Source organism: Phalacrocorax carbo, chromosome 17 (assembly GCF_963921805.1).
Source record: "Phalacrocorax carbo chromosome 17, bPhaCar2.1, whole genome shotgun sequence".
NCBI lineage: Eukaryota > Metazoa > Chordata > Aves > Suliformes > Phalacrocoracidae > Phalacrocorax > Phalacrocorax carbo.
Genome location: NC_087529.1, coordinates 5,055,747 through 5,080,318, shown reverse-complemented (window position 1 = coordinate 5,080,318; position 24,572 = coordinate 5,055,747). Strand labels below are relative to the sequence as shown.

General features: G+C 49.5%; 2 protein-coding genes across 2 annotated transcripts in view; both read right to left on the bottom strand.

The window, feature by feature from the left end:
- Window positions 1-1,522: 1,522 nt before the first annotated feature.
- Window positions 1,523-10,023, bottom strand: MRM1 (mitochondrial rRNA methyltransferase 1; the record flags this gene model as incomplete). The annotated part of the gene is made up of 5 exons (XM_064468216.1): window positions 1,523-2,283; window positions 2,423-2,542; window positions 6,574-6,694; window positions 8,523-8,616; window positions 9,071-10,023. Coding segments are annotated over 5 exons (1,338 nt in total), but the record flags the coding sequence as incomplete, so codon positions are not given.
- Window positions 10,024-11,875: 1,852 nt separating this feature from the next.
- Window positions 11,876-24,572, bottom strand: part of DHRS11 (dehydrogenase/reductase 11) — a 28,444-nt gene continuing 15,747 nt past the window's right edge. Inside the window, exons 2-7 of the mRNA XM_064467790.1 lie at window positions 24,100-24,309; window positions 17,985-18,079; window positions 17,395-17,524; window positions 16,631-16,723; window positions 15,903-15,968; window positions 11,876-14,880 (exon numbers count right to left, since the gene is read on the bottom strand). Coding sequence (XP_064323860.1) covers window positions 14,839-14,880; window positions 15,903-15,968; window positions 16,631-16,723; window positions 17,395-17,524; window positions 17,985-18,079; window positions 24,100-24,309 — 636 coding nt within the window. The 3' untranslated portion in view covers window positions 11,876-14,838. The remainder of the gene's footprint in view (window positions 14,881-15,902; window positions 15,969-16,630; window positions 16,724-17,394; window positions 17,525-17,984; window positions 18,080-24,099; window positions 24,310-24,572) is intronic.

Below are 24,572 nucleotides of genomic sequence, written 5' to 3'. Positions count from 1 at the left end.
CAGCCTGACTGCACCCGGCTTTCCCAAATGCATGCAAAGCCAGTGAAGTGCCTCCTCTATTAATGTACTGCTCAAATAAATAAAATAAAAAAGAAGAAAAAAGGAGAAACTGCAGTTCCATGAATTGGGAAAATATACATACTTACCTATAGGTCAAGAATAAAGAAATGGTTAATCCTCATCCCTGCTGCTCGAAGGGAAGGATTCAGTTAGCCCCAAGCACTGAATCTTTCCTCTGAAAAATGAGCAAATCTGAGCCACGGGCACCCTCTGCTGGGGCACCCACGGCTGCGTGAGCAGCGCTGGCGGGGGGGGGGCCTGGCCTGCAGCCTCCCTGGCCCTGAGCCTTTTTAGTTCAGCATTAAAATAAGAGATATATTCAGTTCAAAAAATGCAAGTGCCAGACACCCGCCCATGAGCTGTCGCCCCAGCAATGCACTGATTCACTGTTATTCAGTGACCAGCTCACCTTCACACCTGGGCAGGAACGCCCTGCTCGCGCTACAGCCGTCGTCTGGGGGGTTTGGGTTTTGTCCTTTTCCACAGAAGAGGCCAAGAGGCAGACATAGCTCAGGATACGCGCCACCGCACCAGGCGCCCTCTCCATCACGGCCGCAGACACAGAAGTGAGTACTCGACACCTTTGAAAAGCAAAAGCTTTCAGTGCAAAGCTGAGCGGGATCTCACCTGCAAGCCAGGAGGGTACAAACCTTCTTGTGGGGCTCCTCGAGGACCCCCCAGCAGGGCACGGGGGCAGCTGTGGCTCCGTGACACCTCCGTGGCCACCGCACAGGGGTTTCTGAGCAGGGGAGGGAAATAAGGCCCCAACAGGGCAATCGGCTGCGCGAAAGCCCAGCGCCAGCCACCGCCTCTGCCCTTCCCTCGCAGGCTGGGCAAAGTCCCCGCGGCCACGGCAGCCGCAGCGTCCGTGTCCCGTCCCCCATCCCGGCACCTGGAGCATCCCCAGCCCTGCAGCCACCGCAGCACCCACCCGCCAGGCTCTCCCAGGGGCGCATCTGAAAAACCTCCACATCCTCAGACCGGTTTACAGACTTCATTTAGCTCAAAGGAAAGTCCTAATTAGTCACTCTGAGTGATTTACTTGTTCATTTGGAAGGGGGGGAGGGGGGAGACTAAGCTGAATTGTTTGAAATTATCCCTAAAGGGCACTGTAAATTAAGTGTTAATGAGGAATCCTATGCAAAGGGCCACAGTAGCTAAATAAAATAATTAAGGTGCTAAGTGATAACATTCATTTGGTTCTCAATAATTTAGCCAGCCTGGTTTTCAACCAGGATATTTGCAAATGAAGCCACCCTCACCCCCTCCCATACCATCAGTGGGGACAGTGGTGCTGGGGCAGCTCAGCAACCAGTAGGATCAGGCCCACCGCGGAAAGGAAACATCCCTGGACGAAGAGAACAAGTTCCCGATTCCCCTTTCCACCTGAAGGAAGTACCCTGTTCTACTAATCACACTGGATTTATATATGGCACAAAAAGGATTGATTCGAGTCTACAACCAGTCTTTACAGAGGCTTTATTTCAACGGGCTGCATTTTGCTCCACTACAGCTGTTTTCTAACAGCTCACGTCCATCCTGTGGCAGGGCTGCAGACCTGGTTTACAGCCAGATACGACACTATGTTTTTAGACCTTCAAGCAGCAATATGTAACAGAGAAATTGCCCCATTGTGAAGAAATTGCTACCGAGTAGTCCCAAATCATCCCTGGTTCTTACCAGCACCCTCTCGGCTAAGGGGGTGGTGGGCTCAGGCACGGGGCACAGGGTGGGCACAGGGAACGGCTGCTCTCAGTGGCTGCACCAACCGAGCACCGACTCTCATCTACAGCCCAAATTCTCTCCACAGCACCAGCGATGTACAAAGTGCCCCATGCAACAAGCACAAAGCTCGCAGCCATCACCGGGCATTTTACTGCAAGAACTGAAGGATTTGGCTGTCTGCTTTTAAAACCTAGCTTTGTATCTCTTCCTTAGGGACGCTCCTCCGAGGTGCCAGTGGGAGGTGTTACCTAGTACACGCAGGTGTCTGACTTCAGCATTAAGCCAGGGTTCTGGTGGTACCGTGTGTCAGCCAAGACGCAGCTCAGGTTAATGGGGCTCTCCCTGTGACTTGCAGCGACGGTGAGGACCCTGGAAAGAGCGCTACCATATCCACACCAACAGCGCACAGCCATGAAGCGCCGAGCAGCTTCCCCCGTTGAACAAAGATTCAATCACTGTGCCTCAGCTTTTGGCTGCAGATGGAGTGCAGGATAATACCTGTAGGAAAGCAAAACCAAATTGTTAAAAAAATATCTTTTTTTAAACCACAAGAAAATCGTTCTGCAGGCCTGGATGTCTGATTTTTAAAGACAGAAATTTGGACTCTGATGCCTTTGTGCATCAGAACTTTTTTTACCAGCAGCAACAGAGACATTCAGCGACTCGATCCCGGGGTGAAGCGCTCTGCCAGGGGGTATGGCCAGCATCCGATGGCACAAGAGCTGCGTCTCTAATGAAAGTCCGTCGCCTTCGCTACCTGCAGAACAAAGACACTGCTCAGGCCAGCTCACAGCCACTACCACGTCCCTTTTCCCCCTTCCCAAGTACAGTTCTTGCTAATGCTCTGTCACAGCTATACCCTTGCCCCTAAGCTCACCAGCATCCTCACCAGCTCCTGTGGAGCAACAGCCAAGAACTGCCAGAGGCGAGACAGGCACCTTACCTGCTTTCCCTTCCTGGCCCACTCCAGTCTCTGTTCTCCAGTACCCGAAGTGTTTTTGAGGAATACCTGTGCAGCACGCCTACGTGCACAGCGTAAAGCACAGAGCCTTGTAGCCTGAGCGCAAAGATCTCCCGTGCAAGCAGCCACCGCGCCAGCAGACGCTGCCCACGTACACGGGTGGCTGCCAGAGGGACAAGGCAGACAAGAGGCCACAGGCCTGATCTGGTCCAGCAAATCTCACATCCCTATTGATAGTGACGGGTTCAGCCTTTTCAGCACACAGTACCACCAGCTGGGTGCAACTTGTGAATGCAGACAGTTTAACCAGAGGCTTCAATTGATTAGTTGTTAAACCATCCAACAGCCCTGATATGTTTGGGCTGATACACTGCTGAAACAGAGTTGAAATCTATCCCAGGTCATTAGTAGTTGTTTGACTCACACTGTCACGAAGGGAAATGGAAAGGGAGAGGCTTTAAACAATCCTGCACACAGACAAGTGAAAATGCAGAAGACCACAGACCTCCCAGCCCGCTCGGCTCCCCAAAGAATTCTTCCACATTCATTATTTAGAGCTACAGACAGCTACATGGCTGCAAAAATACCCAGCTCATTTCTAAGACGTGCTCTCCCTCTGACAAAACAGGCTCAGCATGCTGGAAGCCAAACATTCCCCTTCAACAGCAATACCCCAACCCTGGCTGAACCCGACGCGCCCCGAGATGGCACCGCCGGGGCACACGCTGCCTACCAAGGGCTTCCGTGCCTCAGCCTGTGTGACCAGCACTGTCGCCAAGGACTTGCCCAAGCTCACCTAAATTTAGACACATACCTGAAGTTTTGACAGCATACACGTATGCTTTGGGCCCTGTCTATGCCACTGTAGACTTGCTCCTCCACAAGGTAAATGAGCTCTTTGCTGGGCTGAGTTGCCACAGAATTCCTCCCCTGGTACCTACTTGCAGCACCTCCCCAGCAGGTCCCGTGCCCCATCCCTATGTACTGATCTGTGCGGCTCCCCTCGGACCACGCAGGGTAGGAGAGTGCTGTTATTCCCATTCTCATGAGGCGCAGTCCCATGTTTTGCTGGCTTGGTCTAACTGGCAAGACGCATTTTGTGCAAGCAAAAGAATGTTTTGGGTAGTGCACCTTGTATCACCTTCCCACATGAAATCAGCCACGTTGGCAAAAGCATCCTTTGGCTGGGGTAAGTGAACCTTTGGAAAACCAAAATCCCATCCTAACTATTATTTTCTTCCTTCTTTCTTTAAGCCAGAAGTGCGGACAAGACCTGGGCGAGTTATCCAAGGTCACAGGGGAAGCCTGGGTGACACAAGGAATCAAAGCCAGACCTCCCATGGCCCGCCCTGCCTCTTCAACGCTAGACTGCAGCTCTCTAGGGAGGCTTCAAGAAAAAAAGATATTATCATCCTAGTTTTTCCTGATTCAACACAGAAAAGTGTTACAACTTGCAGTCATATTTGCCTCCCGAGCCTCTCAAAGCACACTCTCGTGGGACTCTCCAAGTGGGACAGCAGCTATTGCCAGAGGTGTGACGGCTCCTGGAGCAATACTCTCCCTGATAAGGGTCTTACAGTTCCTAATAAAGGCAGCAATTTTGCTTCCAGCTTTTACAAAGCTTTTTATGGCTCTGGCTGCTTAAAATAATTAGGAACCATAAATTTAGGGCAAAAAGACTTGCACACTGTGACATGAGGGAGGGAGTATTGACTGAATCAGATTAAATCGTAGTTTATACTGGTGAACAAAACACTTCCCACTTCAGATCTTTGACTTCCATCTCTTAGCTTTGTCCCTCACTGACAGGCCTCAAAGCCCAGAGTTAGAGCTTGGCTGAAATCATAAACCAGGTCTCCTGCCCCATTTACAATTAACCCCACTGTAATAACTGCAGTTTCCAGCACAGGAGTTTCAAATCCAGACAAAAGCAGCCGGTTCAGAGAGATATGCAATATGAGCATCTTGATAAAAACAATTCCATGAACAGTCTTAAACCCCAAGCTAAAGACTGAAGGTGTAAGAACAACAAATTACCCAGAAACTCTTCTTGCTCAGACATCTAAGTGCTCCCAATCTGTCCCTGTTCACACAAGGCTCCCAGTTTTCAGGGCAGCCAGCCTGCCTGTCACCTTTGGCAATGACTCCAGCGCAGACAACATTAAGCTGGACTGTCCAAATCACTCTCTGCCAAGGCAGCGAGGATGCCAGGAGAGTGACTTCAAGTCTGCAAATGCTTAACTTACAAGACAATCTGTGCAATGCTAGGAAGCTCACTAGCGTGCTAAATCATCTCTGTGGCTCTCTGCAGCTGCAGGTACGCTACATATTCAGATGTAGGACGTTTCTTCAAACAACCTCAGCATCAGACGACTGTAATGTTCAATTTTCTTTTCAGCGAAGAGTTAGTGCTCAGCAGAGAGTTGAAATCATTACTGCTGCAAGGTCCGGGAGCTCTCCTCATGCATCTACCAATCAGCCTCCAATCTCCCTTGACAAAAGGATATTTGGACTTTTTCCTGGAGAAATCTCTCATAACTCAAGGTAACGACACCACTGCCACTTTCACCCCCTTCCTTTCTCCTGGTGTTGTCGTTGTTTCTGGGATGCATTTCTTTGTGGTCCATCAGCAGCGCTGCCAGCCTCCCTACTTGCTTTATAATATAGCTCCACACATCTTGTAGAGATGCCAGATTTGCGGCGTTGTCTTGTCAGTATTTCCAGGAGTTCAATAAACATTTTAATTAAAGAAATGTCTTCTGAGCCAAGAAAACCACAGCACGGGGCAGGATTACAGCCCCTCGATGGCTCATCGCCAGCGTGACACTACTTCCAAGTATAAAAGCTCAAACCAGCTCTTGTGCCAGGCGACACAAAATGGGGGGCTATGGCATGGCCACACAAGGGTGCCTAGAGCAGCACTCCTGGGCGAATTTCTTTCTCTAGCTGCCACAAGGCTGTTACTCCCCTTCTCATCAACTTCTGGGAGGCTGCACAACCCCAAACTCCACCTACAAAAGGCAGCATCCTTTGCAAGCATCCACTACACAAAGAGGGGGCAGAAGCAGAGGGCCCTGTGGGAATTGCCCAGTTTAGGTGCTTAAAGAAGTGGCACCCGTTGCTCAAACACTGCACAGGTCTGGCAGGGAGGAGGTTACACCTGCTCCTCCCGATGGTACTGCAGCAGACAACAGCTCCTCCCTTCTAGGTGTACAAAAGCAGCCACTGACCAGTCTCCATGCCACAAAGCCCAACTTTGTGTTCAGACCATCCCCAGCAACAGCTCCTCATGCTTCTTTCTGGACCTGAGCACAGAGATATATTCCTGTTTTTTTTTTAAGAGGAAACATGACAGAGCAAAGACATGGCACCGCTCGCCATTACAGCCTCAGTGCAGCAAGAGCAAACGCGTACCTCCTGGGCCTCTCACTCAGGTTTGTGGTTCACCAACACAGAAAATCCAGGCTCAGGGCTCTAGGACAGGATCAAAAGCACCGCAGAACAAAATGCAAAACAACACGCTGTTGGTACACGGACCCAGACCTGTCCTGCCACTGACAACTGCCATCTAGACCCTCTGCAACTACTAAACTCCCTGTTCACCTACACAAACTGGTTTGTTCTTGCCACTCCTGCTGGGAGGCTTCTCAGCTCCCCCTCTTCCTCTGGGTCCCTATTTCATTTGCAGTCAGATCATTCTGGTACTTCTTGCTCAGCTTTTCTTTTCCAGACGAGGGTGTGATGTAATTCAACAGACCTGCAACATCACCCTGATCGTTCCCTCACACATGCACTTCCACCACGCCCAAAGCTCTAAATTGAAATACCTATTACTATAATAACAGGTTTATTCCACTGAAATTCCAAGCAACTGATGACAGGAATATTTTCCGCGTCCTCAGGCTTGCTGACCGTTCCCACGACTTCCCAGCCTTCTGCAGTTTTAGTCTAGAAAGGGAAAGGAAACAAACGTTAAAAGATTGCCTATTTTTCAAGCGCAGAAAGAAAATAAGTCATGTATGCAAATGTGCTCCCCCCACCCACCCCCCCCGTTTTCAGTTAAGCTGACTGGCTTTTCTAGGTTTTTTTGGCATCTCTTGAATTTTTACCACCAAAGTCCTCCCAGCACATAAACCTCAATTTATGAAAAAAAAAAATATGGTAATTTTCCTTCTGGTGTTTATTCCAGTTCAGCAAGCAAACAAACAGCAACTGAAAACCCTTTTTTTTCCCCCATACAACAACAGTTCTAAGAAGGTTTTTGCCAGGAAAGCATACAAAAAGAGTAGCGTTAAACAAATCAGCATAAGGCTAATCCACAGAGCACTGCAGTGGAAGTTCTCAAGTGCAGGCTCAGCCATCAGAAGCCCACAGTAACATTTTCAAACACAAGTGAACATTTTCAAACTCAGATGTCAAAAAATCAGCTCATACAGAAGGCAGGGCACTCAACACTCAGGGCCTCACATAACCAGAGAACCAGCTTTCCCTCCCGCACTCTAGTAAAAAGGGCCTTAATTATTTGTCTTGGAAATCCATTTTGACAATAAAAGAGCTGCTGCTTCTTGCCAGCTTCATTTCCTGTGGAACTGGCACTTTTTACAGTATGTTACATCAAATTTACACCAGCCAGGCAATGCCAAGGGTTAGGTCAGTGAATCCGGGTCCAATTAAATGAACTGCTGCAACAGCTCAAAATGTTAATAATTCAAGCTTTACAGTAACAAAGTGATTCTTCCAGCTGTTTCAATTAAATATCAATGTATTTTATGTATCTTTCATTTCACCATCATCCAGAACTCCATCTGCCACAGACCTATGGTACAGCTGGACAAAGGTTTTCTAGCACCAAGTGGGATGAGGCCAGGCTTACCTCTGCTCAGCCTCCTCATGGTCACACCAGACTGTGACGAGCTCTTCCTCAAAGGGACACCAGCACACAGTGACCCTGGGAGCAGAGACTGGGTGCCTCTGTTCCCCCAAGGGTCTGCAGCCTCTGCCCTCCCAGCCCGTGCTGAACCCTCCAACCCCACTGCTCCCCCAGGTCTGGGGGATCCCACACGAACAGGGGAGGGCAGATGTGAGCCTGCAGCTCCCTGCTCTGCCTGTGTACAGCATTCAGCCAGTCCCCAGCCCTGCCAGGGCACAGGGGACCTCCACGAGGAGTTGGGGCAGTCACACAGTGCTATCACAGTGGACGGACACCCTCTGCCAATTCAAAGCAACTTCCCTGCTTTTCCCCCTCCTTTTGCAACACCATTCTGCAGAGGGTCCTATCTCACCTCACCGCATAGGTACAGCGTAAAAAGATGACCAGCAGCTCGCACCACCCCTAGTTTTCTCCTCTCTCTCCTGCTCCAAAGGCTGCCCAATGCTGCCATCGTGTGCCTGGGCCCCGGGATGCTGCCTCCGCCACACGCCGGGCAAGACCTGCTGCAGGCAGCGGCACTAGCTCCGTTCCCCCGGAAAGGGAGGCAGACCCCTTCTTACCGAGCTCGCAGCCTGAGTACAGGAGACAGACACAGCGTTATCGCCATCTGCCAGAAAAAGACCCACAACTCGGACCTGTACCCCAGCCGATGGAGTGGCACTGGGGGTGCACACCTGTCAGAGGCGGTTCGACAGCACAGACCACCGGCAGCAGACAGGATTGCAGAGCAGGAGCACAGGACACCACAAATAACCCAGTCCTTTTCCTGTACCCATCTCTGTTCAACAAATGCAATATTTGAGGTCTCTTGAAAGCAAAGGGAAAAAAAAATGTGGATCATTCTACCTTCAAAAAGCTCCGGAGATCATCCGTGCTGTAGACATCAAAGACTTCCATGGCTCCAGAGCTAGCTTTGCTCACTGTTGGAGTCAAAGGGCAGCTGCAAGGAAAAGAGAAAGGAAAAGTGTCACATGTGAGCAAAAAAGGAAATCCAGGAGAGTTTTTGTTTCTGTATTTCCTTCTGTTGCCTCTGCAACTCAATTCCAACTAGTCCACTACAGATCTCACTCACTATACAGATATATTTTCCTATGGAGAATAGGAAGGCTCAGCAATTAACCCAGGAAATAGGTTACAGCAGTTTTGTGCACAGATGGACAATAAAATAGGTTAAAACAACTACCCAGGGAGGTTCCTTACCAGCCTGGTTTATCATGTCCCGCAGCCTCCCTGCAGAGCACAACGGAAAGCAGCAGCAAGCCAGATTCAGCTCTCAAGCTCAGTCCTAGAAAGCCCTCTAAAGAAGCTGTCAAGCAATGCAGGCTACAAACCATTTTGGGAACCAGCAGGAAAAGAAAGAGAAAACCTGAAGGAGCAGATAACCAACCCCGTACCTGTTCCTCTGGCTTGTCACCACTCTGTCCACCCCCAGGAAGTATGCCGAGCGCAGCAGTGCCCCCAAGTTCATGGGATCCTGGATCTGCTCCAACGCCAGCCAAACCAGCTGTCGGTTCACACTCTTTTCATCCCCCAGATCAGGCTTTTCAGCTTCCTCCAAACTCTTGAAACGGAGAGGAGTGGCCTCCAAACAAACTCCCTGGTGGACCTGACCTCTGCAAAGCGCATCCAGCTCCCTCCTTTTGACGTGGTGCACAGGGACTCCGCGGGCCGTGGCCTGAAGGACAAACTCGCTCATCACAAGCCGCCGAGAGCCGCTGCTCTGCTTGAGGAACAACCTGAACAGGTCCCTTCTCGACTGAGAGAGGGCCAGGCAACACGGTGCGATCCCAAATAAGATTTCTGAGCCTTTAGTCCTCTCGATAGACAGAGGCTTTCGTTCCAGCCTCTTCCTCGCCTTTGAGAAGTCACCCTCTCGCGAGCTCCACAGCTTCGTGCTGGCTGGCACAGCCTGCCTGGCTCCTCTCTCGTGCGACTTGTGCCACGGCCGTGGCTGGCTCCGTGGGGCCAGGCCCTCGTGGGAGGTACGGGAGTCACCCACCACTCCAGAGCCCTCCGGCAGGGCTGGTGGGGGAAGCTCTCCGCCGCCGTTCCTGCTTCGGGGCAGCCCTTCCTCATCCCCACCCGCGGCTGGCGCTGCGAGGGGCAGGGGCCGCTGCTCCCGCGTGGAGCCGTATCTCACCCCCCGCCACCAAGGGCCGAGGTTAGCGGGGGACAGCCCCACGCCCCTCCACACACTCGGCTTCAGCGCTTGCTCCACGGTGCCCCGAAGGGCTTTCCACGTGGGAGAGGCCAGCGCACCACCGGCGGCCTGCCCACGGGAGGCTGGGCTGAGGAGAGGCGGCCCCGCACCACCCCACGGGCACGGGGGACGAGCACGGGGTCCTGGGTGTGGGAGGAATCACCGAGCTCAGCTGCAGAGACGGCGGCAGGGGGACGGACACGTGTAGGGTGCTGCCGGCCCAGGGCGCTCCGCGGACACGCGTGGGCCCCGCGGCTTCGCTCCCGCCCGCCGCCTGCGCCGCGCCGCTTCCGGGCGGCCGCACCAGCGAGACGGGGATGCCCCGCCCCGCCAAACAGCGCCGCCTGGCGGTGGGAGGGCGCGCCGGGCGGACAGCCCCGGCCCTCTTAGCCCCTTTCCCGCCTCAGCTCCCAGCCGGAGCCCACGAAGGACCCCAGCAGCCATGAGGGAGGAGGGCAGTTTTGTCCGCACACCCCTGGGCTGAGCCAGCTCACCGGGGCTGGTGCTGCCCCGAGCCAGAGAGGAGCCGAACCCCTCCCCACAGCTGCCTCCACTGGCCCTAATTCACCAAAAACTGGCTTTTAACCGCTTTGTGAGGGCACCTCACAAAGACTGGGGCAAAGGGCTGCATCCCACAGACCCCAGCCCAAACAACCGGTGCCACTCAGGTCCAGTAACAAAAGCGCTGGTGCTTTGGAAAGTCCTGGTCCTGGCCTAACTCAGATATTTTTAATATTAAAAAGAAAAAAAAAAAAGTGTTTGAACTGCAGTTACCCCAGTGAGCGGGGATTTCTCTCTGACCCTGTTCCCAAAGGCCGTGTGTGCTCAGGAGGGCTGTAAAACGCCACCAACAATGGAAACTGTCCAAACAGCATCTCATCGGCTGGAAGCGGATGTCCCGAGGGCGACGTCCCAGCCGATTTACTGCCCAGGCACAGCAATTGCAACGTGCTTCTCTAAACACGGGCAGAAAGGGCTCCCGGAGCATCCGAACCTGTAACTTTACATCAAAATGCTCCTCTTCTAATTACGTGACATTTTATACCCATCTTTTAATTTCATAAATGGGTAGACAAGGGAGAAACCACAATAATATAATTTTAAAAGGATTTTGCAGGAGAACCAAGAGAGCGTTCCAGTGCTTTTGTAGTCTGAAGCACTGACAAGCCACATCAGGCCTCAAAAATATAATGAAATTGGTTTTGCAGGTTTAGACAACTCAAGTAAAATAATGGTTTTCCTGCTGCTTACCAGAGCTAACTGTGCTCGTGGTTCTCCCCCCACTCCCCCCCCGAAAAAAACGAGGGCTGAGACTAGTCCTGAAATCACATAATCTGCCAGATAAAACTGCTATACCTCCAGGAAACATGTTAATATAACTGGTGACAAAAAACAAAGGTGCACAAGAATAGGAAAAACCCCATGGTTTTAATTCTACAAATGTTCTCTACCTGTTTACAAGGTATCCAAAATACCTGCCTCAAATCCAGCAATGGCAGCCAATTCAGCTATTCATTAGTTATTTGCAAAAACTTTGTATTTCAACAGCAGCAAACCCGAGCTCAGGAACATGCCTCTGCACTTGGACAAGCTGGAAGGGGACTGGGGAACAAAAATGCCTTCTGTTAATGACAACGATAACCTGTCTTGCTTCAAGGCAAGCACAAGAGAGTGAAAGGGTTCAATATCCAAGTCTGAGTAGCAACTGCGACTCATGCCTTACACAGTTTAGTCAAACCCAGCCGTGCCCAGCAGCCTACCTGGGGATTTCAGCAAACCCCTGTGGAGTGCAGCTTCATTTGAACAAGGATGAGCGAGTCCAACCTCCACAGGTTATCCACGAGACAACTAGATGCTATTCTGCTCTAGAAAACAATGATGGTTTTTCTCATGAAGAACAAAAACCACAAGTTTGTTTGAACTCTTCACAAAAGGATTAGCTGTGAACTCTAAAAAGGATGTTGTAACATAAAAACTCCAACACACGTAACAAAAGAACCACAGTGTGCCTCTCTTTTTATTCTTTATTTTAACAGTTCACAATTAGAAACCTACTGATAAATTACACAGTTCACCCTCCTGTTTGGGGTTTTTCAACGACTCGGAGTCGTGCTGCCAATCCCACCTCATCCCAGGAAGATGGCTCAAGGTGCCACCAGGTTACACGAGGCAGAGCAGCCAAACAACCCGTGCCAAACCCTTCCACCGGCCACACTCCACATGGGAAGTTAACAGGCAGCAGGAATTATCACCTAAAAACACATTTGAAATGGAAAAATATACTGGATATTATTTCAAGGATATTTTATAGACTAGCAAATGTTACAAATGTTCTTGGGGAAAAAAAACCCGCAAACTTCCAGGGCTGCAGGTCAGCCAGGTTGTGTTTGCAGGGAGCAATTACCCAGACTGGCCCTTTTCCAAGGCCTCACATCTTAAGCAATTCTCTCTGAAGCCTCCTTTTACAGAGCAGAAAGGTAAGTTAGGTCCTTCCTCAGCCATGCATTTCAACATTGCTTAACTTTGTACATAGTTGTGGCCACCGATTCAGACGTTTCACAAGTCCACATCCCTGCTCATTTTTTTCCTGCTCGGAAGTTCCTAATTTCCCAACTTTTTTTTTTTTTTCCCTCCAACTGCTAGTTCAACCATCTTCTCTTTAAAGGATGGCACACACTGCACAGCGCGTCTGCTGAATTTCAACAAGCTCCTGCAAAAGAAACCCTATGGAAAACACCAGTTTTCATACTAAGACTAGCTGAACATCACAGGGGTGTTATAAAAAAAGCACAGTAGTGCTTGAACCTTCCTTAGCCAAGTGCCTCCAAACTGAGGATCACAGTGGAACAGAGACTGAAGAGCTTTCCCAGCTGGCACAGGCTCTCTGCTGCCACGAGGATTGCTGGCTGCATGCAGACCTGGACCGGCCGCTCCTCGTGGGACACCGTCTAACCCAATGCTGTGGGTGAAACCCAGCTCTGTGCAAAGAACCCACACAAAGCCACCATCTCGGCAAGGTGGAGGAGGACAGTGCATTACAGTGGTGCGAGGCTGCACCACTGGTCATGAATTTCACTCACAGTAAGTTAAAAGGCCAAATCCAGAGACAAAGCTATGTACACTTGCCCGTAGAAACTGATGACAGATGAGGAATGGACAGAACACACCATGAGCGTGTATTTACAAAGAGGAAAAAAAAGGGCAAATTGCCTTTGTTTCATCATTATGAAGGAGTGTTTTACCAATTTTTTCCTTGTATCCTTCTACAGTTGCTCACCTTTGGCACAAGGAATTCTATGTATCATAAGATTTAATTAATAATAATACTTCATATCAACACTCAGCACTTACATAGCGCTCCTCATATTCAAAGTGCTTTACAAAAGTTTGTGAGTCCTCACAACACCCCTGTGAGGTAGGTAAGTATTATTATCCCCATTTTACAGATGGGGAAACTGAGGCAGAGAGGTAAAGGGGGACTTGCCCAAGGCTTTATAGGGAGTTGAAACTCATGACATAGTGGCCCAATTCTGGTCTCCCTTGTGGTGGCGTTACACAGATGAACTCCCACAGAGCTATACTGATGTAAGCAAAAAATCCAACCCAGATTTCTCTCGCTCCCAATCCTCCGCTCTGATCAACTGACCATACCTGCTCCACCTAAACCAACAGTTTGCCTTCCAAAACACTGCAGAAAGTCCAGAGCGCAGCAGGAGCGGGTCTGCAACCTTAAGGCAACACAGACATTAACAGCTCCATAGCTCTGCCGCAAGCTGGGCTACGCACAGACGTGTTTCTGCCATGCTGCAAGAGTCTTAAAACAACTCAAGTGGCCTCCAGCTCTACATGTATCAGCTTTGAGGCCGATTCTCTTCTCCCTCAAGTTAGAATAAATCAAGAGCAAAACAATGGGGCTGCGCCAGCATAGAATGAGTGCAAGATCTGAACCAGACCTTCTACCTGCTGCTTCGTAGGCAAATGCCCCTACTAGAGTCTTTTCATTTTGGACGGCTTCAGCATGGTTCATTTCACTCTCTCTCTCTCTCCGAGTTTGTATCTCTGCATATAAACAAACTTTCAACACTTCCAACTCATCAGCACCAGCATTTAAACAGCATCATACAGCTTCCTAAGACCAATCAATATTTCCAGATAAGTGTCAATGCATGCAAATATCACATACAAAAACATCAAGAGTGCTGGGAGATGACACCAAGGATAGAGGTGATCACAAGACAGCACACATTTAGTTTTTATTAAAAATACCAAACAACTCACTCTTACTGTAACTATGCCACTTAGATGATCATTCTAATCTGCAGAAGTACAAATACTTTTCCTCCAACTATTTACCTACCTACCTAGAAAGAAAGAGAAATAGCAAGCACACACATTTATACTTCCTCAAACTTGGCAGGCATGATTCATGTGAATGCGAAAGGAGGGTTTGGGGAGGTGGGTGAGATATCACATGCATCATTTTCCATCAGTAATCAATCTGATGAAAATAAACCCCAAAATTAGATCGATTCATGTATGTCATCCACTGAAAATCTCAAACCCTAAGCACGCTGAAGCTGGCAAACATCTTGTACCACTTCACCTATGTCCAGACACAGCATCAGCAAATAAGATCAAACGAACCTTGAAAAGAAAGCAAAAGGAAGAATAAACCAGCCTGGAGACAACAATCTTCCACAAACCACTTCCCTGCATTATTTCCAAATACATTTTACTCTTAAGCAGTTTCAGAAAGGAGTGGGGGAGAAAGAGACCCACTACTATGTCTTTAAACTGGCTCAGCACCAGCACCAGCTCAGAGAGAGGGAGAGAAAAATAATTCTTCAAACATGATCCTTGGTACTTGATTAAAACGTTGCTAGCCAGCCGACGAAACCCTAAATTGCCAGAGGGTTCGAAGTGGAGTGGATACACGGTGCTGCTCACGGTCCTCTTCATATGCTATGATATTTGTTCCGTGGGCCTCATCTGTATATCTCCAATCTAGAAGAGACCAACATAAGGCTTTACTGGAGCACTGAAGTGCATCTTAAATCCTGCACTGGGCACTTCCATGCTGCACCATTACAGTGGCAAGCTGCGCGTGGAGAATGTTCCTGTGACTAGAAATGAGCCTGCTTAACTGAGATATTAGAAAGAAATAAAGGTGAATGTGACTGCTCTGCCTTTAGCAGAAGGGATAAAAGCACAAACACGCGTAGAGAAGAGTGCAAGATGACACTGATTACACACTCTCATGGTTCAAGTCTCTAGTTTGGTCCTGCTCACGGAGGGTCAGGCAGAAGCACTGCTTGATCAGCCAAGGGCAGGTCGTGTTATCCTCTTAAGCCAAGAACGCCAGCTATCACTACTGATCCAATGTCAAGACAGCCATGTCTTGCTCCGAAGGAGCAGAGTTCACACAACAGGCTGCTAAACCTCTCGTGATCAAAGTTTGCTTTTGTAACAGGAACTTTTATGTTGCATATCCTAAACTTGGACACTGCTCCTGCCTCCTCCTGGCTCCAGCCAAAAGCTGGTTACTTATTTCTTGTTTCAGAGGAGAAAAGTCCCCCTAGCAGCACAAGCGTCCCACAGGCAGGATCAGGCCCAACATGTTATTTGCCAGTTGGCAGGACCTGATCCTGTCAGCAAATCTCAGGTGGCGCCATCCAAAAAACCAAAACAACAACAACAAAAAACTTCCGAAAAGAAAAAAAGAAAACAAACAAAAAAAAGAGGCAAAGCATCCCCCCCCGTCCCCCTGCCTTGCGCAGTCCTTCTCTGGGGTCAGAGCAGCCTTTGCTGGATCTGCAGAGCCGCGAGCGACCCAAGCAGCACAATCCCATAGCTGCCATCAGGGAAGTGTAAACAAATGTGATCACTGCTAATCCCCAGCCCAGGCTCCGCGAAGCACACAGCTGATACAGCCACTGCAATGCTGATGAGTAAATGTCAGGGCAGCAGCTGCCCTCTCGGCCTCCAGCCACCCCCCCGCAGAGTCCTCCAACCCAACCACAGCCTACCTGTACATGAGGTGGGGCACTGAGGACATATATGACAGCGTTAGCCATATCTTCAGCTTTGAGGCACTGGAAAGACAGGAAAGAGATTCTTAGACAAAGGGCATCTCAGGAAGTTACCCACAAGATCACTTCCTTCCTAACCATCAATAATGAGTTTCGACTGTGTCACCGGGGCACGTCAAAAAGATGCAAGCAAGCAGGAAAAAAATAATCTGTTAAAAACTTAACAAAGGACACGTCTGGTGCTGATAATTCTCCATTTGCTGTGAATAATCTTACTACTGGCACAGTAATTCTGCCAGGTCAGGCATTGCCATCCTTATCAAAAATTACCAGAGAAGCACAAGAAATCCTGCGTTAGCCACCTGCAAGACAACACGCTCTCACATTTCTTCTTGTGCAGGCATGTTTGCTTATTATATCTTCTCTTCAATAAAGAGGTCGTAGCCTGCCAAATGTCAAAGCTGACTGATATTAGTTTATAGGAACATCAAAATAAAGGGAAAAATATAGGGAGTCGGAAACTGAACCTGAATTAAAATCTGCATAGCGTGTAAAAATCAGTGCAAAATCTGAGGTTTGAGTGCTGAGACTTTGGGGATGCTGATTACATCCTAGGAAGCACTGAGCACACTGCAGAACTAGTTCCTTGTGCTATTAGCCAGGAGGGAGATTGTTACACTATAATCAGAGCCACTTCCCTCTGTTTTCTTTTCTTCATGTCCTACCCGAATGCTCTCATAGGTTGCAGCAGCTCTCTCGGGGTCATTATCATGAAGTTTAAAAGCAAATCCTGTTTCCACCAGTCCCGGAGATATACACTGGAAAAAAGCAAAGCACATCCTAATAAGATTTGTAATTCCCCTTCAGTTAAAGCATAAAGAGAAACAAAATGGAGAGAAAACTTTCTAGCACTGAAAAAGCCCCCCAGAACTCCAGCCCCCTTTCTATTGTTCTCCTTCCCCACCCTTTTTCTAGGGGAATAGTTAAAGAGAGTGGGCTTTGCCTTATTGACTGTGGCGGCAGGTACCTCTGGGGAACTGCCAATGGGTACTTCCCTCTTCATGTCCCAAAGGGACAGAGAAGCAGAGAAAATGATGGAAAAGCTTGCAATACAAACTAACTTCTGAACACACCAGTTCTGAGAAGCAAGCTCTACATGAGAACAAACAGCCCCGCTGATTACCTCCCTTTGCTGCCATGTGCCTCCCTCGCTCCTGGACAAGCAACTGCCCACTTTGCACATGCAAAAAGCTTATTCCCTGACACAGCTCATTGCTGCCATGCCTTCTGCCCTCCCAGTCTCTCTCTGTCTGGAAAAGAGAAGTGGCCAGGGTCAGTTGGCCACAGGACTTGAACGTTCCCAGTGTGCCGAGCACTATTTTTGCATTTCCTTGACTGTTTCCAAAGGGAAAACCTCTGCCCCATAAAGCTTGCCAGCTCTCTACCACCCACAAAAGCAGGAGGGAGGAAGGGAGCCCACTGTACTCACTGTAGCTCGTATATGAGTCTTTGCTTCTCTGAGTTCTTGCCTCAGCCCCTCCGTGAGGGCTGTAACCGCGTACTTGGTGGCACTGTAAAAATGTACCACCGACTGTGGCACAACGCTGTGGCCATTCATGCTGGGGAGAGAGCAGAAAGGAACGTGCTGAGAGGCAGGGAGGCAAGCAGAGTCCCAAGAAGGAGCCAACAGGATATTCAAGCCATCATAATGAGCACAGCAAGAGATGCTGACATGGTGGCTACGTGAGGAATTCCCCTCTCCTGTGGGGAATGCATACCATCAGAGGCTCCTCTCAATACAGCTGTTTTCTGGAGCTGGTGAAGAAGTTTAAATCTTCAACCTTGCGCCGTCACAAGTGATTAGCATTATCCTTTTCTCCCTGCTTTGGTCTTTCTTGCATTTAGACCAGCAGAGGTTAAAAAAAATGGTTTGAAAGTCAACCATCACAATCCTTGGAAAACCTCTCCTTGGGCACCCATCAGCCCCCTCCAACATTAAAGCTCCTCCACTCACATTCCCTCTACGAGCCAGGGAGGAGGATGCACACATGGCTGATCCCACATTCCCTCCATACACACCTATTAATGTTAATAATATGCCCATCATCAATGTTTCTCTCTTTCATGGACTGGTAGGCCTCTCGCGTGCAGATGCTCACAGCCATCACGTTGACCTGAGGGAAGAGAAAAGAAGGAGAAACTAAGACCAACAGCCCTGCCTGGCACCCTTTGACTTGCCCTCCACACGCCCAAAGCCATGGATGCAGGTTACAGTCCCCGACCCACGGCAATTCCGGCAAACGCCAACAGAGGGAAATGCACATATGGACGCCGCGTGCCTCACCGCACACCCACATCACGCCGTGACCAAGCTCGGGGCTGCAGTAACAAGGGGTTTGAGCAGGGGAGGCACAGCTATACAGTTTTGTGATACAGCCTTGGCCTCTGCCAGAAATAAACAGACTTACTGTTTCACGGACAACAGTGAGGGTAGGGCACAAGGTAAGGGAGAACAAACCCACTTCCCCACAGTCAGCACTCTGTCCAGGAGACAAAGCTGTTTATTTTGCACAGCACTGAGCACACTGGCGTTTGGGTAGCTGATAGGACACTAGTTAATGAGGAAACCCCCAGATGTTGGCTGTCAGAGAGCCAGGCACTCAGAGGCACTGCAAACCACACTGCCAGCAAAGAGCTTCTGTGCGCAAATGGAGCCAAAGATCACATCGTGCCCTGGGGAGGGCCAGAGTGGGCAAGTGACTGCAGATATGAAAGCCCCCGACCTGTCACACTGTCCGCTGGTATCTTGCTCAGCCCTAACTGGATAAGCCAAGGAAGAAAGGACGTGGCAATTTATCCAGTCCTTTAGCACAGGATCCAGAGCTCTCCAGGCTCTTGCTCTTTGGACTAGCACTGCCCAGCACACCGTGGCTTGGTTAAACTCAGTCGTATCACCTCTGCAATGTGCCACCATTAATGCACAGATGCTTTGAGCATTTGCTGATCAGAAAACACAAGGTTTCCAGGAAGATGGAGATATGTAAATTCCCCCAGCTGGAATACAAAGAACCCAGAGGCGTGTGCAAGACTGACAAGCAAGCTAACTCAGCAGCAGTGCTAATTGCTCAAGTTTATAGCGGTTCAGATTTGGAAAAGTAGCTGAAAGGTAGAAAGTGTCTGCTTGAAGTCCTCTGGAAAGGATGTAACCATTTCAAGGCAGGACATGCCGGCAGGTCCCACTTAGAGGCATGTCACTTTGCTAACTAAATGAGCAGGGCCGACAAGTCTAAAAACACTCCTGTGAACTAAATATCCAGGAAGAACTAAATTTCTGATGAATCAGAAGTCAGGTGCAACTATAAACGGGAGGAGCAGCAGGAACAAGGCCACGTGTGAGCAACGTGAGAGGGCTGGCTATCATCGCTGTGATACTTATAAACAAGGATGGGGCAGGCTACTAGGACTTGCTAGCACAAAAGGACACGCAAGAGAGGAACATTAGTTTGCAGACCAGAAAGCAAGAGGCAGAAAGGGATGGATTTGAGAGATGTAACTACTGAGCAGCACACAAAGGACGAGTGGGGTCCCCTGAAGGATCTTCCAGTCACTGTTTTTGTCTTGGTCGTTATTTCTATTCATTACTAGAGGTCACACTTACGCGGTTTTTGTCTTGGTGATAGATAAATAGCATGCTTATCTGGTCTTTGAGTACCCAGGCAACATAACAAGTAGGGTCATCATCCTCATCCACCTGCACTTTGATTGCACACAGCCACTGCCGGATATCTCAGTCATCATACCTGGAACTGCAGAGCTGAATTCCCTGGCATCACATTGAAGATCTACCTTGGCTGTGCAAGGAAGACAGTCAGCAGATGTGTCAGCAGAAGTGGCACTGTACGACCACCTTGGCACTGGGGTGAAGCCCAGAACAGGCCATCTGAAGGCTTTTGGATTTCACAGTAAGGTTAAGGAAAGTGGGAGTAACCCGCTCCCATCCAATATGCTAACGAAGTGAGGAGCTCCAGTCCTTTCAGATATGGATCTGGGCAACTGTTAGTATAAAAAGCCTTCATGACAGACAACACCCCTGCTTTCCTCCCTGCCCCAGGACACCCTGAACCCACCAGGCACCGTGTCTTTGCTGTGGCTGCTCCCAGGCTCCACTCTATCTCCATAGGCCGCTAGAGGGTAACATCAGCCTAAAGCCTGAGCCGCGGCTCCAACGCTGTGACTCACGCTGAGCAATGCTTCCTTACGTGGGTAGAGTTACAACATTTTGACAACTACTGGCAAAGCAAGATACTAATCAACAGCCACATGGGAAAATCCAGAGCCCATATGATAAGACATCCTGGTACAACAAAACAACTGGCTGGAAGGCAGCTGAGCTGGGATTGCCTCACTGCCTTTTCCTGAGAGCACCCACAGGATTTGTGGGTGAAATCCCATTTCAAAATGTGGAACAGGCGCTCAAGAACCTAAAAACGCACCTGGAAAATGAGCAAGTCTTGGGGCTATATCACTCTGAGAAACAATCTAAAGGCCGTTGTTACAAATATCCACGCAAAACATTTTTCAGCCTTGTTCCTATTTTAAGAACAAAAGGTTCAAAGGTCCCTTAGCAAAGATGGCCAACGCATCTGCGCTCCGCCTTTGCACAGCACGCTGCACAAAGCAGCAGGTCTGTGACGGCCGTGTGCGTGTGCTAATGCAAGAGAAACAATGAAGGCACATTTTCTAGTAATTAATGAGTTCCAATTGCCAGGTTGGGAGAACATAAAAGATCCTGTTCCTGGAAGTGCAGAGGCATTTCACTTCCCAGAATCAGCCTTTTCTAAGGCATCAAAATGAGTATCCCAGCTTGTAAGTACATATAAAAAACACAGGTTACAGAAAACATATCTCTGCACAGATGGTATACAAAAGCAAGAACAGAGCCTCGCTGGTCAATGAATAATGCCAAGAAGAATCAAACCCGTTTAGTGTCTCAAGCAGTGCGAGGATGTGTGCTGCAGTCCTTTGCGCCCTGAACAGTGCAAATGGAAAGTTCAGCTTGAAATCCTGGCTCTAAAGGTCAGTAGGTAAAATGTGAAGGAGCTGTTCAAATCCCAGAACCTGGAGTCAATGTGTACACAGCACCCAGCCCCGGCTACTCCCGTGTGGATCTGGGACGGCTGGAGGACTTTGCTCCAGCCTCATGTCAAGCACAACCTCACAAACAAGTAGAGACAAAAGGGAGGAAGCTGTGACCCAAAAGGTGGTGGGCTCAGGACCTGCCTGCGATAACACGCTCCCTCCCTGGCACACACCGAATTCACTGGCAGTGCTGGGCTCGGCACTGCTGTAAAGCAATGGAGGGGCGATTCCCAATGCCAGACTGCTGCAGCCCAGGGAGATGAAGCTCCCCCTTGGGAACAACTGCCAGACAATAACAAACTGGAACATTAAAAAAAAAAAAAAAAAAAAAAAGAGGAAGAATAAGTAAATGATAACACGATTATGACTGTTAGATGTATAGCAAGAAATTTTATGGAATAGGTATACTGAGAGGAGAGCCTGGAAGGAGACAAGAGCCTCAAAGCTCATAAAAAATGCATGGAAACAAAAATCAATTTACCAAAAAGAAAAAAATGCCTTTAATTTAAGGCCCTAATGCCTCCTAAATCGATAGATCAATGGTTGTTTAGAAAATTCTCCTGTCTTGGAACCCAGAAGTACACTGAAACTCTCCAACAGCATTTCTCAAACTGTGCTGCTCACTAACACCTTTCTCCAAGGGACCTTTGGAAGAAGCCGCCCTGCTCCCGCTCAGCTCTGCAAAGCCCAGTGGCCTGTGAAAGGCGCTGGCAACCTTCCCCTGTCCTGACCCTCCGAGAGCTTCAGAGCATGCAGGAGAAATGGGCCTGCCGAGTGTTTCCCTGGGGCTGGTGTGCCGCAGCGGGGAGAGCTGTCACTGCAGATCCCTCCCCAAACCCCACTGTCGCACCGGCACCTGCACAGCCACAGCATGCTTGGGGAGAGAGGTTTCCAAGCAGGGAGGTCGCAGCCACAAAACTGGTGACACACAGCAACAGGAAAAACCTTGAGCTATTTCTACCGCTTACCAACTGGCTAAAAAGCAAAACCCAGGCTTGCCAGGCTGCCTAGGCTGAGGTGGGTGAAGCTTTTGCTCTGGAGGGTCCCAGGACTTCACCTTCACATTAAAGGTGCAAGTGTTACTTGGACAATTACACACAAGCCAAGAGCAAACCCACCAGCTGCTGGGAAGCTGGTGAGAGGAAAAAAAATCTGCCAGTATATGAAGAAAGCTTGGGTGTCTCAGTCTGTTCGCAGTGCTACAACAGCACTTTTGCCAAGCAAATGAGAGCAGATATAGCTGTACAGATCACCTCTGGGAATAAAATATTCCCCCAGCCTTGTTTCCTAATGCTGCCCTTGTGGAGCCACCAGTCTGCCTCTGCTTCCACTCCATCCATCACCCTGAAGCAGCTCCAAAGGGTGCACACAGCAGCACCCACAAGGAGGGGGACCCCCCACAGGCTCCCAAACCCCTCGTCAGCCCACTGGTAATACCAACACGGGAGCATCTCATACAGGACAATCCCCGTTCTGAAATCTTGCTCCCTAAAAGTGGTGGAAGGTGAGATGAAGGTTGCACTCCCACCTGAGCAGCCAGGGAAGGGAGCAGGGAGAGGGGAAGGGCCTTCAGCTGGCAAGAGCCCCGTGTGTCCCCCAGCCTGCCCACCTTACAAAGAACAAAAGGTCAGAAGAACAAAGAGAAACAAGCGTGAGGGACACGCAGCATCCACTGAGGCATCCACACAAGACACAGCGACAGCATCCAGGACAAGGAGTTCACAAGGCGCAGGCAACCTGCAGGGCCAGGCTTGCAGTGAGACAATGCTGGGAAGTGCCCTGCTTTACACCAGCTCAGCCTCAGCTACACTTCACTTAATTTTCTTTAAAGACTCCATGGCAACCGGGGACAGGGAGATGCGGCTGTGCAGTGACCCAGGCTGGGCAACCCACAAAAGCCTGGCTGGGCAGACAAAGCTTGCTTTGGCAGTAGTCACAGCAGCCAGCACACCAGCCAAAATCCTAACAAGAACTTAATTAGCCAGAATATGGCAGCTCTTGCCCTGGCAGCAGGAGTCTGAGGCCTCGGTGTGCCTCCCTGTTTTGCTTTACACAGCCCCTGAATCTGCTGCTGGATGAACAGCCACCGGCTGCCACAGGAGCAGACAGATCCCGGCTCACTCTGCTGTCAGATGTAGTAGCCCCAAGCCTACAGCTTCGAGCAGCATTTTAAATAGACATGTCTTTTCCTTCACTAGGACAAGCTCTCACAGCTGCTGAGGTGCTGCAAGGTTTACTCAAAGCCATGAATGCGACTCTTGTTCCTATGAGGACAATGCTTTCATGCACAAAAGTAGGTAGTAGAAGAGGGGAACATCACCTTCATGAAAAGCTCTTGTTTCAGCATCTCGCTGGCCAGAGCTGCAGGAAGGCCAGTGCAAAAGGGCTGTTGCAAGGGCACACAAACTGGCCTGGGGTCCCACAGCCATGGCTGCCACTGGTGTGTGTGGAAAAGGGCCATCACACAATGGCAAAAGATGGTGAAGTCCTACAAAGATGCACAGCAGCACCACAGGACAGCAGCACCCAGGGAGAAGTGCTGCATGGCACGGACCGTTTGCGCAAACTCCCAGTTCGGCATACGAAATTGCCTTGTTCACATCCAGCTCTAACCAGATTATGGGCAAAAAATTAAGCTATAAAGACAAAAAGCATTACAGCCTTTTAAGCGAAAAACAATCTGCGCATTTTACAACCCACTGTTACAACTAACAGGATTAGCTACAAAAGCCAGTGCTTGGCATTCAATTTCCTATTTTGTTGAAGAAAAAAAAGAAGTGAGGCTCTTCACGCTTTAGAAAGCCATTGAGCTAAAGGAAAAAAAGCTACTGAAGGTATTGAGTGTTTTCATCCTCCAAGGTGAAGGCATGTGGCTCAGCAGCACATGATGTCTTTCCATTTCCCAATCAGCAAACCCGGACCATGTCAGAACCAGATGGGAAGCAGGGTCCTCAGCTCTGCATACATGAAGTAAGTAGATGGGGACAATGGTGCTGGTGGCCAGAAGAAATAAAAAATCTAGCTCAGTTCCCGCTCTCCCAGTGGCACTACTCACATCTATCATTGTCCGCCAGCCCTCCGTCTTCCCCGAGAGCAGGGGCTCTGGGCGAGCCAGCCCTGCGTTGTTGATGCAGACGTCAACTCCTTGATGAAGGGTCTTGATGGCAGAGAACATTGACAGGATCTCCTCTTCGTTGGAGAGATCACACTTGTACGGGATGAGGGTCCCCGGATAGCCAGCACTCTGGCATTCAGCTGCCAATTTCTAGGGAAGAGAAAGGAAGGAATAAAAGAGCCATCAGCCTCCTCTCCTTGTGGAGCAGCTTATCCCACCATTTGCTTAAAAACACACCCCAGGGCTAACAAAACACAACAGCTTCCCAGCGAGCCCGTCTTAAGAGCAGGTGCTAGGGAAGAATCATTGTAAATGCTAATGAAGAAAAAGGAAATATCAATATACATGGGAGTCTGAGCCCTTCAGCCTTTAAGTTATTAAACTTGAGGACACACTCCGCACACATCCATCAC